The 18,660-nt window shown below is 40.6% G+C and overlaps 1 protein-coding gene across 2 annotated transcripts in view; it reads right to left on the reverse strand.

The window, feature by feature from the left end:
* Window positions 1-18,660, reverse strand: part of eea1 (early endosome antigen 1) — a 47,687-nt gene that overhangs the window by 7,444 nt on the left and 21,583 nt on the right. For both annotated transcript variants that reach the window (XM_088339633.1, XM_088339632.1), the window contains 11 exons: window positions 17,364-17,477; window positions 16,083-16,238; window positions 15,864-16,003; window positions 12,231-12,561; window positions 9,146-9,247; window positions 6,143-6,337; window positions 5,864-6,046; window positions 5,347-5,532; window positions 2,001-2,132; window positions 1,729-1,914; window positions 131-369 (listed from right to left, as the gene is read on the reverse strand). In XM_088339633.1, coding sequence (XP_088195759.1) covers window positions 131-369; window positions 1,729-1,914; window positions 2,001-2,132; window positions 5,347-5,532; window positions 5,864-6,046; window positions 6,143-6,337; window positions 9,146-9,247; window positions 12,231-12,561; window positions 15,864-16,003; window positions 16,083-16,238; window positions 17,364-17,477 — 1,964 coding nt within the window. The remainder of the gene's footprint in view (window positions 1-130; window positions 370-1,728; window positions 1,915-2,000; window positions 2,133-5,346; window positions 5,533-5,863; window positions 6,047-6,142; window positions 6,338-9,145; window positions 9,248-12,230; window positions 12,562-15,863; window positions 16,004-16,082; window positions 16,239-17,363; window positions 17,478-18,660) is intronic.

The raw sequence follows: 18,660 nt of genomic DNA on the forward strand, positions 1-18,660 counted from the left end.
AAAAACTGGATGTTCTAAATTATTTTTCTTCAGAACCATTGGTTGCCGATCATGGCTTAAGAATCTGACAGATGATTGAGTTGAAAGCACAATAACTGGAGCAGACGATAAAGAGTTCGAGGGCACTCACCTCTCGAGAAGTGCCCGCCTCTCGTCCTGGTTGTGTTGCACGGTGGCCTCCAGCACGGCGATCTCGCCCCTCAGCTCGTCCGTCTGCTTGTCCAGCTCGGAAACTCGGCGCTGGCTGCCCTGCCATTCTCTCTTCAGCGTGGCCACGTTTTCATTCAGCGCCGTTACCTGCACGCCCAGTTTGGCCTCCAGCTCCTCGCCTCGCTTCACCTGCTCGTCTTTCGCGCGCTTTTCGCCAGCCTAGAGGAGGACGTGACAAAATTGCTGTGACAGCATATGCATAGAACGCATCATATTGCAAATCAAGTAGGAAAAAAACTACAACAGCAAAAGCCTAAATTATAAAAGGAGAAAGGAAAAATTAATGTCCGGGAGGAAGATGTGAAAAAGTTCAAAGCAGGAATGGGATACAAGAATATATTGCAACATTTACACATCTTCTAGAGTACTGTGCCACCATCCATCCATCATCTGCACCGCTTATCCCCAGTAGGGTCGCGGGGGTGCTGGAGCCCATCCCAGCAATCTACGGGCAGTGGGCAGGGGACACCCTGAACCGGTTGCCAGCCAATCGCAGGGCACACAGGGACAGACAACTCATTCGCTCATTCACTCCCAGGGACAATTTGGACCGGCCAATTAACCTGACAAGCATGTTTTTGGAATGTAGGAGGAAACCGGAGTGCCCGGAGGAAACCCACGCAAGCACGGGGAGAACATGCAAACTCCACACAGTAGGTTCGATCTCACGACCTCAGAACTGTGCCGCACACGCACTAACCACTTGCCCCGCCGTGCTGCCCACTGTGCCACCAATAATATAAAAATGGAGGGAGCATAAAACCATTGCAAACCTACCATAACCATATTATCCTTCTAAACTCTGGCCCAAAACAAGGAGAATACTAAACAGAAAAGCAACCAAGAGGACCTTGATCACATTAGATGACTTGCAGGCATACACAACTAAGGTGGAACAATCTGTGTATGAGACGATTATTAGTCATACTCCAAACAAATCTGCCCTTGATGGAGGTGTGGCAAGAAGAAAGCCATTTCTGAAAGAATTCCAGAAAAACGGCCGTTTGGCATTTGCAAGAGGCCACATGTGAGACACAAGCTGTTTTGGTCAGGATAAACCCAAATTCAACTTTTTGGGCTGAATGCAAAGCATTGCAATTGACCTAAGGATAACACTGTACATCATCCTGAAAACCCCATCCCCACTGTCAAACATGGTGGTGGTAGCATCGTGCTCTTGAGTTACTTTTCTTCTGCAAGGACTGAGAAAATCTTTACGGTTGATGGGAATATGGATGGAGCCAAATACAGGGGGATTCTGGCAGATATCCTTTTGGAGTCTGCAAGGGGAACTTTTGCAAGGCACTGTAGCTATTCATCATTGACCTGGATGTCAGGAAAAGGACCATTTAGTTTTAATATTGGGAAAATTCACTGGTTACACAAGCGATTCAGGCTACGAGCACAAGATCCTGCAACAAATTCAGATCTTATGAAGAGGTACCACTGTATAAGGAAAAAGGGTGTGCAAAGATGGACAAACAACCTAAGCAGAAATTCTTTGTTTTGTGAGCTTACCAGCTGATCTTGGAACTCTTTGGTTTTGATAACAAGCTGCTCCTCTATCTTATTCCTTCTGTCCCTGTCGGTCTGGTGCTCTTTCTGTTCCCGCTGGAGAGCACCCTGTGCAGCCTCTACCTGGCCCTGCAGCTCCAGTTTCTGCTGGATCAGCAGCTGCTTGCCCTCCTGCAACTCTCGCAGCTCCTGAAGTGACGGCGGCAAAAACGTAAGAATTGTGAACTAAAAGACAGCCACACCGATGCCATCAAGGAGGTATCGAAAGAACCAACCTTGTCACTCTTTTCCGTGAGCGTTTTCATTTCCAAAGTCAGCCTGGCGTTGTTTTTTTCAAAATGATTCTTGGCTTTAAGCAGCTCCTCAATTTTACTCCTTTCCTTCTCCAGTTCCCCTTTAACGTGACCCTTAATGCGTCGTTAAACAGAGTTAATAATTTATATTGAAATAAAAAGAACAGTCCTGTATTCTGTAGTGCAGTGGTCTGCAACCTTTTCTGTACCATGGACTAGTTTAATTTCTGACAATATATTAGTAGCCTGGCCTAATAATAGTACTAATAATGATATCAATTAAAATGATAAGCCTTAACCCATAGTGTAATGACTAGACCACAAGGGATCTAGAACAGTGGTCCTCAACTCCTCTGATTTGGGAACCCACTACCCCCCTAATAAGGAGCTGTGAACCAAATCAAGAAATAAACTCCACTTTTCAAAATTATCAAATGAAAGGGTTGTGCAGTTTAAAGCAGAGATAGTAAAATGTATTCACCTTTTGCCCCGAAACAAAAGAAGCAACATTTTCGACCCCGATCTGTCCTTTCAAACACATGTGAAGAAAATTACTAGAACCGCTTTCTTCCATCTCCGTAACATTGCTAAAATTCGTCCTATACTTTCTCAGTCGGATGCGGAAATCATAATTCACGCGTTTGTTACCTCCCATCTCGACTACTGTAATGGACTACTTTCCGGTCTTCCAATGACCAGACTCAAGAGTCTTCAGCTGGTACAAAATGCTGCAGCGAGGCTTCTAACAAGGACAAAAAAGTACGATCACATCACCCCAATTTTGGCTAACCTGCATTGGCTCCCTGTTAGCCTAAGATGCGATTTTAAGGTTCTCCTACTACTATACAAAATCATACATGGACTTTCCCCCTCATATCTTTCAGATCTCATCTCCCCCTATGTCCCGGCCCGAAGCCTTCGTTCCGAGAGCGCCGGTCTCCTGGTGATCCCAAGAGCCAAGAAGTGTTCCGCTGGTTCGAGAGCGTTCTCCATTCGGGCAACGGTGTTGTGGAATGCTCTTCCCCCTGAGATCCGATCTGCAACCTCGGTGGAAATGTTTAAATCTAGGCTTAAAACTCACTTCTACTCTATAGCATACGAGTAACCTAAACTTCTTATGTGTAATAACTTGTGAAGCCCTTAGAGACTAATTGTGATTAAGGGCTATACAAATAAAAATGACTTGACTTGACTTGAAAGCCAAAACCACCCCAAGTAATGATATTCCCGTTAATGCTCAAAATTTTAAACGTTTCACTTCTTTGTCTTATCTTTATATTCGATTGGCCATTCTCAACATGCATACACAAATTTCAGATGTCTTTCTTTTTAAAGGTTTGTACACTTTTCATGGCCAAATCCAAGCACTTTTAGGGACTTTCAAAGCCAATTTTCCAGGACCATAAAATAGAGAAATCCAGTATATATAATGCATTTTGCAGAGCCACCAATAAAATCTGCAAATGACAACTACAATTTATCAAAACATAAGTTTTAGATCTTGAGTAAATTGCGTATATCTTTGTGAATCTGAACAACACGAGACAAATCTCTCCCCTTAGGTCACAGTAATCTCAGTAATATGTAGCTTACATTTTCACTTGCATTAAGTTGTTTTTTACATTTACCACTGGGAAACACTACCTTATTTTTTTTGCACGGCCCATAATAAGTGTCCATAATGAAAACGTAATCCCTGCCCCAATACACACTTAATATTGCCTGTTTTGAGTGTAGTGTACAGCTGTCCACTGGAGTGCAACCCGTATAGGCAATAACGCTTGATAGGACAATGCCATACAAACCAATGCCAGTTGCTGTTAATCTCGAGGGTAGAAGATATGTAATGGCGAAGCAAAGCCACCAGAGAGCAGTGTCTGTCATTTTTAAGCAGACTTGAGGAACATAGAAACATTTTCAAGCATTGATAAGTACCTCACCCAAAATTCAAGCCCTTTCCAATCCTTGAAAAATATTAAATTAAAGGATTACAAGAACCTGTATGAACCCTTTTTTCTATGGTAAGGAATGTCAGGTGTGAACTCGAATCTGCAAAACAGTATTGCCATCTTCTGTCAGAGTGTCATTAAGTTTCAGGTTTTCTTTTTCCAGCATTAGTCTGTGACCCACTTTTGGGTCCCGACCCACCAGTTGAGAAACACTGGTCTCGATAATAAAGTCCATAGCTCATATATTCTCCACTGTATCGGCGTTTTGTCATACTTAACATGCATAAACAATCTTCTGTGGTTTGCATTTACCGGACATTATTGCTGTTAGGGAGTGTACTTGACCCTTATTTTTTCTTTTCCTAACATTATTTTTTCAAGACAAAGCCCCGCGACCAACCACTGGAGAAACACTGATATAGACGACATTGGAAAAGGCATTACATTTGATCAAGTCACGCTATCTTTACTCACAGTACCACATTGTATAACATTGTTTTGGCTGAACTCACACTGTAACACATGTGCGGTTTTTTCATTTTCCTCATGTTGAGGTTTTTGAGTTTTTCCTTGCCCTCATGTAGGTTTTAGATCAGGGGATAGTGTAATAATAGTCTGTAATAATAGTCTGTGGTTTACAATAACCTGTGAAGCCCTTTGAGACTCTTTGTGATTAAGGCTATACAAATAAACATGACTTGACATGGCTTAAATATAGTGTGATGATGATATAAAATCGAATGCCTTCTCCTACGTCATCTACATTCGCAGTGGTCTAGTAGTTCAGATTTGGCACAGTCATCGACCCGGGTATTATTTCTATTGCATCCAATGCTGAGTAAATGTGATCAGCGGGTCTTGTCGACTGACCAATCATTGCTCAGTTACGTTAATATACTACCATAAAACCTCTTGAATAACATTCACCCAAACATTGTGTATCCCTTGTGGGTAAAAAATGAAAGTATACATAAAATATTTCTATCTAAGCAAGAAATAAGGCAACTTGTTATTCTTAAGGCGGCAGTAGCTCAGGAGGTAGAGCGCTCGTCTTGGGATCAAGGGATCCCAGTTCGAATCCCGGCTCGTCCGTGTTACATGTCGAAGTGTCCTTGGGTAAGACACTGAACCCCTAATACCCCCAATAAGCAGGTTAGCGCCTTACATGGCTGCAAGGCCGCTATTGGGAAATGTGGAGCACATTGTAAAGCGCTTTGGGAAGTTATTGACTTGAAAAGCGCTATATAAATGCAGATCATTTCATTTCATTTCATTAAAATTTGGCCTGGTACCTAACAACACCGGGCCAGTACCGGTCCGCGGCCTGATGGTTGCTGACCACTGTTGCAGAGGACGTCTCATTCGTTATATGTCCTTACCTGTTGCTTCTGTAAATCTTTCAAAGACTTTTCCTGCTGTTGAAGTTTCTGATCTCTACTTTCAAGCTCCTGTTTGAGAGAACTCTGGAGTGTCTTGAGCTCCTGGATCTGATTTTTTAAAGCAGTCTGATGGGTCTGGTTAGCTGTCAGCTCCTCCTGGTTCAAACGTAGCTTGTCTTCTGATACCTACATGTCCCAAATATTTCTTGGTAAAAGTTGTGTGCACATGTGATTTTACTATTTCAAATCATCACGCATTTTTTGTGGCGGTCAAAAACCTTCCAGATTTAAAAAGTAATTGGTAAAAAAAAAAAAGAGCTAAATGGGAGAGTTTGAGACGTGCAGTGTCCTTCCTGTCATGATTTCCACAAGACTGAACAATTACCATGTGTACAGGAACAGCAGTGACATCAATGTGTCTCTTAAAGGCACAATTTCAATATATTGCCAGAACTTTAGCTAAGCACAAGCTTAGGCAACACGCTGTCTTATTGAAATTGAATGAGACTAAACGTACTTTGAGGTCCTGCTGCAGGGATGAAAGTTCCGACTCCTTGCCGTAGAAATCCGACTGGAGCTTGGCAAGGCTCTGGCGAGTTTGCTCTAAGGTTTCTTGCAGCTCTGTTGAGCGGCTCTTCTCGCAAGCAAGCTGCTGGCTGACTTCTGTTGTCTCCTCCTTCATTTGGCGCTCCTTCTCAGTCTGGAGGAGACAATCCAATTGGTGAGAAAAAAACACTCATAAGATACTCAGAAGATGAATGTGTGAAACGATCCAGTAACGTTGTCTCATGCTTACTTTTTTATCAGTGATTTTCTGCAATTCTGAAATTTGTCCATTCATCTTCGTCATCTGCTCTTCGTGGTTGGCGGTGGCTGTCTGAAGTTGGGCCTGCAGCTTCTTCACATTGTGGTCCTTCTCCGTCAGCATTTCCTGACACTTTCTGTTTTGCTGCTCCAGTGATGCCAACTGTGCTTTAAATTTGGTCTCGGCCTAATGTTTAAAAAGGGGGACAAAACATATTGTGTCTGCACAGAATCTTTTTTTTCCCACGTGACACCAGGTAAGCGGGGCGTGGAATTTACAAGCAAATAGTTTTTTGAAATACAGTTAAAAATGATTACTGTCAAGATAAAGGTTTGAAAAATAATGCAAACTGTATTAACTCCTGAGTCATTGCGCAGGCAGGATGAAAGTTTTAACTCTGTGAATCAGCTATTTCAGAAAGATGCTTCACCTTTTTGGGGCTTTTTTTATTGTAAATACAGAAATATTTTACTCCATCAGGGATTACTATTCACAATTTCCCTACTACATGGAATTTTATTGTGCATTGTGTTCAAAATTCTGATTGTCTAAACAGTCGCCCCACCCCTTTTCTGCCTATGCGTCAATAATGTTGCAGTCCAAATTGTACACGAAAAAAAAAAGCTTGACAAAACTCACATTACATATGCACATTTTTTTTTTATAAAAGCCCCCATTTCAACAAAACACTCTAGACTAACAAAAGCACCTGCAGCTTCGTGATAGTCTGTGTATACCGGATGGTACCCATAATCGACAAATTTGCGTTTTTCCGTACAGATTTTCTCGTACGTCGTACACGTCTTAAAATGCATAATAAACATACTTTGTTGGTAAAAACGTACAGGTTGACAGGTATGCAAGCACAAGGGAGAACATGCAAACTCTGCAAAGGAAGACTGGTAGCTGGATTTAAATCAACTTTATTCCCTTAATTGGCTTTTATATTATGGACAGAAACCAACAACTACCTGAATTTATGTCATTTGGACAGCGAGTCATTTTGGAAAAGCGAAATTTTTCATGGTCAAATTCAAGCACCTTTCAAGCACTTTCAAGGTAAATTTTCCAATTTCTCCAGTTCCATTAAGAGGAAATCCAACGTAAATCAATCCATAGCCCTTCTGTTTGAGGTGACTGAGTGCGGCCAGTAGGAAAAAGAACCAACAAATTTGATACATACAGCCAAATGTTAAACCAGTAGCTGAATATTCCGGACTATAAGCCGCTACTTTTTTCCCTAACTTTCAACCCTGCGGCTTATTCAGTGATGCGGCCAATTTATGTAATTTTTCTATCGGCCGCCAGCGGCGCTCGAGTGTTGCTACCATTAACTGCCCTGTCACAGTCACCGTTTGGGATGAAAGTTATATTATTATTATTAAAGCTTTGAACACTCTCTCGGTGTACCGTCTTTCTTTGTAAATATGTGTAACCCGTGTATAATATTTATTTGCAACTGTATATTTTTGTAATGTATTTATTTGTATTTATTTTAGACACTTATTCTGATATGTTTTGCACGGGTGAATGAAAAAGGAGGGGCGGAACAAACGCGGGGTGACGGGTTTAGTGGGGACCGCTAAAGGTGAGGGACCGTTTGGGATGAAAGTTATATTATTATTATTAAAGCTTTGAAAACTCTCTCGGTGTACCGTCTTTTTTTGTAAATATGTGTAACCCATGTATAATATGTATTTGCAACTCTATATTTTTGTAATGTATTTATTAGTATTTTTTCAGACACTTATTCTGATATGTTTTGCACGGGTGAATGAAAAAGGAGGGGCGGAACAAACGCGGGGTGACGGGTTTAACTGGGACCGATAAAGTTGAGGGACGGACAAAAAAAGGTGAAGAGGGGGATAAAAAGTTGGTTAAAGAAAAACGAGTTGCGTGAGTAAATGTGTTCATCTGATATATTTTTCCCACCCTTACCTTTGGAAATATACACTTTGTTCCTTGGATTACTTTCAACGGAACCCGGACTCTGCAGGTCTGCATCAAACCGTAAGCACGGTATCATTTTCCGTTCATTTTGCCGGCTGTGATTTTTGGACTGTACACTTTAATGAAGGACATTTAGTTTAAATCGCGGGACTTGATGTCGGGTTTGGGTTAATATTGTGTTTGTGTTACATTTTTTAATGTGGACGCATGCGGCTTATATACAGGTGCGGCTTGTGTATGGACAAAATTGGTTTTCCTCTTAAAATGTGGTGGGTGCGGCTTATAATCAGGTGCGCTCTATAGTCCGGAATGTACGGTACAATTCATTCCATTCTTTTCTGTCAATTTCTTCTCAAAAGCCTCAAAATTTTTCAGTTTTTCTTAATGCTGCTCTTTTGAGTCAGTTTAATTTTGAAAGGAGGTACAGAGTTAGTTTTTAGCTTCAGGTTTTTCCGCATTGCTCTCAGCATAGGATTTTTGGTGTGCTTTACATGTTCTGATGCACCTGTCCCAATGCATCTGTAGGGGGCAATGACGCTTTACATGGACACGACATGCAAATAGAAACGATTGCAGCTTTTTTTATTATTGTTTTTCCTTTATGTGTGGTCTGTGAGTCAGACTGCCACAAAAAAGGGCAAGAATTTCAAGGACGAAATTCAAGCATTTTACACACCTTAATAGCACAACATTAAAATTCAAGCATTTTCAAGGATTTGAGGCACCCGGATGAGCGTTGGAAAAGGTGCATTTTGAATTTTGGTACATTCGCATTGCCGATGACGTTTTGTTCACAAATCAAGAATTAAAATACACGTCAGACTACAATTTGTATTGTGGCCTCCAAATAAGGATTTTGAGGGCTGTATTTCATGACAAATCGAGTTGTTCTTTTCACAAATTGATACTTTTCGACATTTGGACTTTCTTTGTTGTATACGAGTTGGCTGTAGCAAATTTGTTTCGCACCTGCTGGGAATATCAGTTCAAATAAAGTGGCAGGAATTTTAATTAACTTTGCTTTAGGTATGCTTATGCACGTACCTCTCTCATCTGCTCCAGTTGTTGCTGGGTTTCTATAAGTGCCTTGTTGACGCTGTCATTATTCCTCAACAGGTCCCCCTTTGTCTTTTCATGAGACTTTTCCTATAAATAGAATAACAAATGTGATTAGAATAAGGAAGAATCCGTACAGACTATTTTTTGAAGTGACCAACTGGAACAAGGTAACATGATGTACAATTTATTAATTGATTCAACTGCCAAATATAGTCCTGTGTGTAGTACTTGTTTATAACATGGACCCCTAATTCGAAAAAAAAACCCAAATTGATTAAAATTTTGTTTTACTTTTTTAAGCTCAAACTAAGTAACAAACATTGTTGAATACGTGCAGCCATGATTAAAATCATTTATAGACAACGTTAACAATGAACATCATACTAAACATACAAATTTAATCTATCCATCTATCTATGTATCCTGGTCATCCCTCGAGAGAGGTGACCAACAACAAGACAAACACATTCAAAAACAAAGAAAATAAAAAAGGGAAAAAGTAAATTTTTGGACTGTGGCCAACCTAAATGCCTTAACAAACAAGTTAAGCACCTCGGCACCCAAGTTTGTCGTGCTTTCGTCCCTCCAGATGAAACGGGACACAAGAAGCGGCCATTTCACTCGGGTCAGGGTGACACAACACACTCTTCTGTTCAACAGCAGGGCCCAACAGCCTTTGCTCGTTTACCCCTCCCGCATCATACAGGTGCCCTGCCCCCATTCCTTTAGAACACAGGTGTCAAACAGGCGGCCCGCGGACCAGATCAGGCCCGCTAAGGGATTGAATCCGGCCCCTTCAGAGAAGCGCAAGGGGAAAAACAAGCTGAAGGTTGAAATATATCAACTTGATGTTGCCAAAGGTGCCTCTCAGAAAGACACTGTACCTACCTACCTCTCTCTCTACCTCTCTCTCTCTCTCTTCATACCCTTCGCGCTTTCTTTTGTCTTTTCTCTCCTTCTGTCGTTCCATTTCTCTTTGGATTTCTTTCTTCCTCTCCCTCACGACTTTTTATCTTTTGTTTCTCACGCGCTCTCCCTCTCTTTTTCTTTCTTTGTCCCGCCCTCTCTCCTTTTCCCTCCCTCTTTCTCTTATTTCTTTATGTCTTTTTCTTTCTCTTTAATCTACTAGTCCGCCCCCCCCGACAGAATGTTTGTTCTATCGTGTGGCCCCCGAGTTAAAATGAGTTTGACACCCCTGCCTTAGAACGTCTCAAAATCCCACTATCATTTTAGAACACCTTTCCACGCATTCCTACCACCAACAGGAGCTCTAGCTTCCTCTATATTTAGACCTCTTTCCTGCAGTGCACTCATAACACCATCCATCCACGTCAATCGCAGCCTTCCATATGACATACCATTTATGTATTTATTTCGACAGCACACTATCCATTAACTCTCAAATAAATAACATAACCCAGGCAGCCTACTTTCACCTGCGCTCCATCAACTGTCTCCGCCCCTCCCTCACCCCACACACATCCTCGTCCATAGCCTTGTCACCTCACGCCTCCATTTCCCTCCTGTACGATTTACCTCAGAGGTCCCTCCATAAACTTCAGCTGGTCCATTACTCTGCTGCATGCATTATCACCAAAAACTCCACTCGACATCATATCACCTCTGTCCTTCATCAACTCCACTGGCTCCCAATATACCATAGAATCAATTACAAAATCTTGCTCTACACCTACATGGCCATTCATAACCTTGCCCCTGCCTACCTCTCCGACATCCTTCACATTGCCACGCCATCCCGCACCCTCAGATCATCATCCACCTGCCCGCCTCAGCTCCATGGGGAGCAGAGCTTTTAGCCGCTCTGCCCCCTAGTTCTGGAACTCATTGCGGCCTGTCCCTGTCCACCTTCAAATCCAGACTCAAAACTCACCTCTTCAGACTTGCCTTTCCTTGGCCATCTGCTTCACATACCGCTACTTTTAACTCTAATGTGTTTTATTTGCTATTTATTACTTGCTTGTTTTACTTTATTGTTGTGTCCTACTATATGTACAGTGACTTCGGGTGTCCTGAAAGGCGCTTCGAAATACAATGCATTATCATTATTATTTATTGTCTTTTAAAGTCTGATTCATCATCAGATACACTAAAGAGTTTTTCCTCATCGTGCCTTTTTTGTCATTTATTTATATTTTTCAGGACAACTTTCTGTTTTCCTTATTCTCGAGTATTGTCTCTTGTACCGTGACTACAAGTGTTGTGATAATGAGATAAAACATCTAATGTTTTGTGATTTGTATGACGTGCCCCCAAACCATAAGTTATTTTTAGGTTAAAATAATGTCCGTAGTACAAGAATAAATACGGTAGTCAGTTTTGGTCTTTATGTAAGTTCATATTTGTTTTTTCATGTAAAATATAGAAAAAGAACAACCTATCGTAGTTTGGGACTGGCGTTTGACAGAATAAGTGAGGGATTGAAATCTAAATTATTTTGGCAAACATCACACCGTTATGACACAAAAACAAATTCTAAGAAACAAAATGTGCAGTTCAGCTACCTCTGCTGGACGATCATTGAACTGAAACTTTAGAAAATAATGTCTCTACTGATAACTGTATGCAGTAAGAAACGTAAGTGTTGTTTTCTGTTGACAAAGCCAACAGAATGCCGAAATGTCTGAAGTCCTTTCTTCATCCTCTAACGTTCGTCTCTGGTACTGTGACTTAAAAAATTAGTGCGATAAAGAGACGAAATCAAATGCTATTTCGCATGTCATCTATATCACTAACGATCATAATTTGGCGCACTCACCACCGCGACCTGGTTTCAACTCTTGTTGCATCCTATATTGCACTGAAATATTTATCGACCATTGATTGCACAAATACGGTAATATACTACCATAAAACCTCATGTATAATCAACACCCAGGCTTTGCCTTCTTATTCAGGTAAAAAAATGCGAATAAATATGATAATTCAATGCTGACGAGAGGGAAGTATGATCCTATGTGCTGACATCAGGAACCTGTCAGTATGTCCCTTTTTGACACAAGCGGGAATCTCCTCACACATTTCCTATTTCAACAACCAGAACTAAACTGACCTTTTCCTCCATGGCTTCTTTCTGCTTGTTCCTTTCAGTTTCTAGTTGATTCTGACATTCTTTAGTGGCCTTTACGGCTTTGTCGAGACTTTCCCGAAGGGAGGACAGTTCTTTCTCTTGAAAATCTTTCTCCTGTTGGGCCTTGGTTAGTTGTGCAGCGAGGCTCTTTGTTTTCTTGTCCCAATCTGCACGCTGTGTCTTCCCTTCTTGCGTCAGCTTGACCACATTAAGCTCAAGGGCAGCTTTGCCCTTCTGGCAGCACTCCAACTCTTTCTGGGTGTCACTTAAACTGGAACTCTTTGCTTTGATTTCCTCTTGGAGAGTCACGTTCCTAAATGGAGCAGCATATTGTAAATTGCTCAAATAAAATGACACCATTAAAATTATGTGAATGCATATCGTACATACATTGGTTAGAGACAAGTGGTATAGGTATCAGGTCTTGTTTGGCTTGGTGTCGGTATCAGGAATATATCTAAATGTATCTGCAGTCTTTTCATTTACAAATTAGAACTACATTAGATTTTATAGAAATAGAAAAAGAAAAATATTTACAAAGCAACTTGAGGATATAATCTGCTATATAAACAGTATCTGTCACTACGTAATCGTTGAAAACTAAAACACATGTTAAATAAAAATACTACATTTATTTGAAGTATGTAATGAAATGCGGGGCAGCACGGTGGTGCAGTGGTTAGCGCGTGTTGTGGCACAGTTCTAAGGTCTTGGGAACCTCCTGTGTGGGTTCAAATCCAGCTACGGGACTTACTGTGCGGAGTTTGCATGTTCTCCCCGTGCTGTGCTTGGGTTTCTTCCGGGCACTCCGGTTTCCTCCCACATTCCAAAGACATGCATTTCAGGTGGATTGGCCGGTCTAAATTGTCCCTAGGTGTGAATGAGCGAGCGAGTTGTCTGTCCCTGTGTGCCCTGCGATTGGCTGGCAACCGGTTCAGGGTGTCCCCTGCCCACTGCCCGATGATTGCTGGGATGGGCTCCAGCACCCCCGCGACCCTACTGAGGATAAGCGGTGCAGCTAATGAGATGAGATGTTATGTAATGCATCGGCATCTCATGTTACACGGAGTGCATTCAGGTAGTTTACCTAGAAGTAAGGGAAGGGCGATTTAGTCACATGATGAAATGGTTTTGTTTTTTTTACCCCAAAATATAGTTTAGATTTTTTTCAAAATTCTAACAATTTTGTATAGTTAAATATTGAGATAATAACAAATGATTAAAACATGACAAAGAGTACTAATGTGTGGCGCCATCACGCGGTCATTTTTCAAATTATGCTGCCGTTTTACGCAGAATCTAAGGCTGCAGCTGTCCGATATTGTACAATTCATATACCTATAAGGATATGTTGTAAATACAGACAAAAAAGTAACTTTACTTGATAATGTGCACCCAACTGCCAAATTTAAGGCAACATTTTAATCTGCTGATTCGATTGCGTTGACGCTAACCATTAAGTTAGCAGCCGAGTCAGCGATTCTGATTGCTAATGATAGCGTCCACAATAATAATAATAATAATAATAATTTCCTTTGTATTGTCATTCTGTGTAACAATGTACACAGAACGAAATGTCGATACACCTGACCCGTTGTAGCGAGCCGATGCAGCCGCAGCCAACAGAGGGCGCCGCCATTTTACCAATGTTATAAGTCTTAGGTATGACTCGGCCGAGGCGCGAACCAGCGACCTCCCAGTCTCAAAGCGGGCGCCTTACCATCTAGGCCACAATGCATGCATGCAAGCATCTGTGACACTAACCACCAGAGGTAGAAACTCGGTTGGCATAAATACGCATTAAAATCTATATACCATATACCCTATAACAGGGGTTTACAACCTTTTGAAAGCTGAAAAATACTTTTTGTTACTAATTAGCGAGAAGGCCACCCAGTTTGATATGCATTTTTAAAAAAACAACTTATCACGTTATTACTATAATATTATTATGTTATTACCGGATTATTGGAAGTAAGGTTGAATAGAATCTGTCAATACCTAAAAAAAAATGTTTCACAATGACCTAGCACTGGTGAGCTATTTTCAGAACCGGTCTGCAGTTACCTCAGCTGTCTTTAGGGGGCACCACATTAGAGACCTCTATAACATTTCTGACACGCATAGCAGTGTTCATGCTGCACTAGCTCAAGTAACGATTGTGGTGAGGGCTGAACCAAAGAAAACTTGAATAAACCAAATTACAGAAGCCAATTAGGGCAGAGGAGGAAGAACATCATAGTAAATGGTCAGGAATTAAAAAAAAACTGAATGAATGATAAAAAAAAACTACCGTAAATTCCGAACTATAAGCCGCTACTTTTTTCCCAAACATTCAATCCTGCGGCTTATTCATTGATGCGGCCAATTCATGTAATCTTTTTAACGGCCGCCAGCGGCGCTCGAGTACAAAAGGTAAGATTTAGACCGCTGGAATATATGCGCCGAGGAAGACTGCAACTTCTTACCTTGTGCACAAATTAAATTTGCGTAAACTTACCCTCATCATGCAAATTGCAAAAAAAAAGCAACGTGACGCAGCTATCAAGCTAAAAGCAATCAAGCAATCCGATAAAGAAGGTAACAAAGCTATTGTACGTAAACTTTACTTTGCGAGCGTGTTGCTAGCGTGTTTTGAAGAAGAAGGGAGCGTGGGATGACATCTATATGACAAAGTTCCTTTCCGATACTGAGGAAGACGACTTTGATTGCGTCAGTCATAAGGGGGAAGATGAGGATGGTTTACCGTGACTTTTACAAGTACGGTATATTTTTTTAACAGACCCGTTTACTGTTTTGAGAGCGTGTTGCTAGTAGCATGTTGTTACCTGTCACAGTCACGGTTTGGGATGAAAGTTATAATATTATTATTAAAGCTTTGAAAACTCTCTCGGTGTACCGTCTTTCTTTGTAAATATGTGTAACCATGTATAATATGTATTTGCAACTGTATATTTTTGTAATGTATTTATTTTAGAGACTTATTCTGATATGTTTTCCAAGGGCGAATCAAAAAGAAGGGGCGAAAACAACGGGGGCTGACGGGAAGTGGAGTAAAGGTGAGACGTGTTTTTGTACGCAGCGGACAATAGTGGATATATATTTTTCCCACCCTTACCTTTGGAAATATAGATTTTTTTTTTCCCTGGATTACTTTCAACGGGACCCGTACTCTGCAGGTCTGCATCAAACCTTAAGTACCGGTATCATTTTCCGTTTATTTTGCCGGCTGTGGTTTTTGGACTGTGTACTTTATATTCAGTTACAATCGCGGGACTCAAAGCTGAGTTTGGGTTACTTTTGTGATTGTATTACATGTTTTAATGTGGGCGCATGCAGCTTATATACAGGTGCGGCTTGTGTAAGTACAAAAGCGGTTATCCTCTTACAATGTGGTGGGTGCGGCTTATAATCAGTTGCGCTCTACAGTACGGAATTTACAGTATATATCACAATGCTCACCCAAAGTAAAAATGTTGCTCTTTAATTCAGAAAAACTGTGCTTTTTCAGCAAACATTGAAGTTAAAGCCAGCGACTACTACTACTACATTATGGTTTGTGATTACCCATTTCATTAATCATGTTTGTGCATTGCCGATGCTTGTCATACTCACGCTGCTTTTTCATTGTCCAACGAAAGCTGCAGCTCTTTCACTTTCTGTTTCACGCCCGATGCTTCCTTCTGCACATTTTTTATTTCTTGTCGTGTTTGATCTCTTGTTGCCTGTACCTCAGCGACTTGTGCTTCCAGTTTCTGGAAAATAACCAAACCATTTCAAGAAGTTCGATAACACATTTGATAGCTCAATGACGGTAAAACAGTCACCACAGACCTTGTTCAGCCCTTGCAGTTTCTCTCCATTTTGCTCAGAGGCCAAAATTTTCTCCTTGTATTCCTTTAAAGAGGCCTCCAGCTGACTGCAATGCTCCTGCCTCTCCTTGAGCCTCTGTGCCTGCTCTTCCACTTTCTTCTGAATTTTAATGAGCTCCTTCACAACATCCCCAACGAAAACCAACATTAAAAATAGAGACCTGATTCGAAAACCATTGATGCTTACAAGCAATGTTCCCTCTAATTCTGAGCGTTCACACAAAGTCGGTGAGCAACGCTTGAAACAACAGTGAGCAACCGCAATCCCAAGTGTGGCAACTAAATCATTATCAAACATGTCCAAAACTTGACATCACGTTACATTTTGCCGAGTTTCCGGCAATGCAAAATTATTTTTCACTTTTGAAAGAATTGATTAATGTACTATTGCAAAGGTTGTTCGGCCTAAAAACGTCATTTGTTTTTACAATTCTTTTACAAGATTTTTTTTTTCTTGGTATCTTTTGTCGCATAATTCTAACATTTTGGGGGGCTTATTTAGTCGGTTGCGCCATACAAAACTGTATTTAATTACATTTTTTTAGGGGAAGTACAATGTTGGCAACAAGATTGACTTTATATAATTGGAAATTATTTGAATGCAACATAAACTTTTTCTTCTTTTCCCCTGTTTTTTTCCTCCTTTTTTTATTCCTTTAAAAAAATCTGTGTTTATTTTTTCCTAGCTTTTACTTTTTTCTTTTTGTTCTTTATTTACTTTTTTCTCTTTTTTCAGTTTTTTTTTCTGAAATTTTCCTTCTTTTTTCTCTTCCTTCTTGTTACTTTTTTTCTCAGCGATTCACTACTTTTTCAGTTTTTTTTTCTTTTTTGTTCTATTCCCCCCTTCCTTTAAGTCATTTTGTGCATAATTTTATATAATATTTGGTCATGTTGGGATGAAAGAAGCAAAAACAGCCTGAAGAGCCATTTAGGACCCGAAAGAGCCGGTTCCTTTTAGTCAGCCGAGCCGAAGAGGCCGGTTCTCGAAACACTCTACTAACTTTACTCAACTTCGTTCTACTTCGACATTAACTTCAAAATACAGCATTTATAACACAGCGTCAGGGAAACCCATGCATTTTTACCTCCATGCACCGTAACTTTGACTTAATTTGCTTCTTAATTAGCAATTTCGAGCCATGATTTTTGTGAGCTGGCTAGATTTTCTTGTGTGCAGAAAAGCTCTGGGCAGTGCGCAATTGCGCACACACGCAGCTTAGAGGGAACATTGCTTACAAGTCACCTGCTGTTTGTCTTGGAGTGCATGCTGGGCAGACTCTAGGTTGTTGTCCAGGTTGGCCTTCTGTGCAGCTTTTGCTGCCTCCGTAGACAGCAGCATCTCAGTTTTTGCCTTCAGCTAAAATGAAACAGGCCAAATCATCAGTGACTACAGTCAATTCCAGACACTACTTTTTGGCAAAATTTTAAAGGCTGCCGCATTAAATATGGTGCGGCTTATTCTTTTTCTTTTGTGTTGGCACTGAGGACAATGGCGAGCTGCTCTTTTCCACAACGCATGCTCTCTAAATTAAAAACTACAGAAAAGATGTCTGGAAACATTTATGACGCGCTCTGAGGTAAATAATTTATATTTTTGTCAACATTATTCATATAATACATAAGCAAAATGGAAGATATGACAGTACTTTATTCCTGTTCACAACATACTCACAACATTTAAATGTGGGGTGCGTTATTTGAGGTGTTCTTAAAAAGTTAAAGTTACATATTTTCTCTATTACGTATGTGTTAAGAATAGACAACTGAATTTAAAGAGCCCTTATGCTTTGTTTTCCATTGCGTCTATCTGCTTTATCCCTCTTTTATCAGGCCTGTTCGGGGCGGAACAAACCCCAAGAAAGATTTTCTTTAAAAAGAAGAGTTTTTTCGAGCGTTTAAAAACTGCCATGTACTTGAACGCAAATCATGTTACACTTGGCATAAAGTCATGATAGCGGCAATATTTTTTTAAATGTCGCACCTCATATTTCATTTGAGCTGAATGAAATGTGAAACGTTTTATTCCGATTTTTCATCAAACATTTTGCCTATCTGCTTTCTTCTTACTTTTATCAGAGCTGTAGAAGGAGACGGGACTGGGGAGAATGCTGGATAGTGATGGCATGCCCGTCGTGTTATCTTTTTTTTTTGTCACATGAAAATGGTGGAAGTAGGAAAAGGCCCACTTCAAGTAAAGTTCAAATGCCAACCCGAACCCCAAGAAATAAGAAGAGTTTATTCGAACGCGTCTAAAAAAATGCATGTACTCGCACTAGCATCATAAACGGGCTGACGAAGGCTGCAATCATGAGTTCAAGCCAGTAGATGGCGACAGAGAGAAACAAAGATTCAATATCCGTACAGCTCTTTCAAACTTTTTCACCCACTTATTAAGTTCTCAATTTACAGCAGTGGAAGCAAATTTATGTCAAAATATCTATCAAAAACATGACACTTTTATTTCCATATCATTGTTATCAAGTTGCTGAAGTTTCCTTGAGGAATGATAACTAGGGAATGCAATGTAGTACAACAATGCA

This window comes from Urocampus carinirostris, chromosome 7, assembly GCF_059441175.1.
Source record: "Urocampus carinirostris isolate Australia breed hairy pipefish chromosome 7, RoL_Ucar_1.0, whole genome shotgun sequence".
Lineage (NCBI taxonomy): Eukaryota > Metazoa > Chordata > Actinopteri > Syngnathiformes > Syngnathidae > Urocampus > Urocampus carinirostris.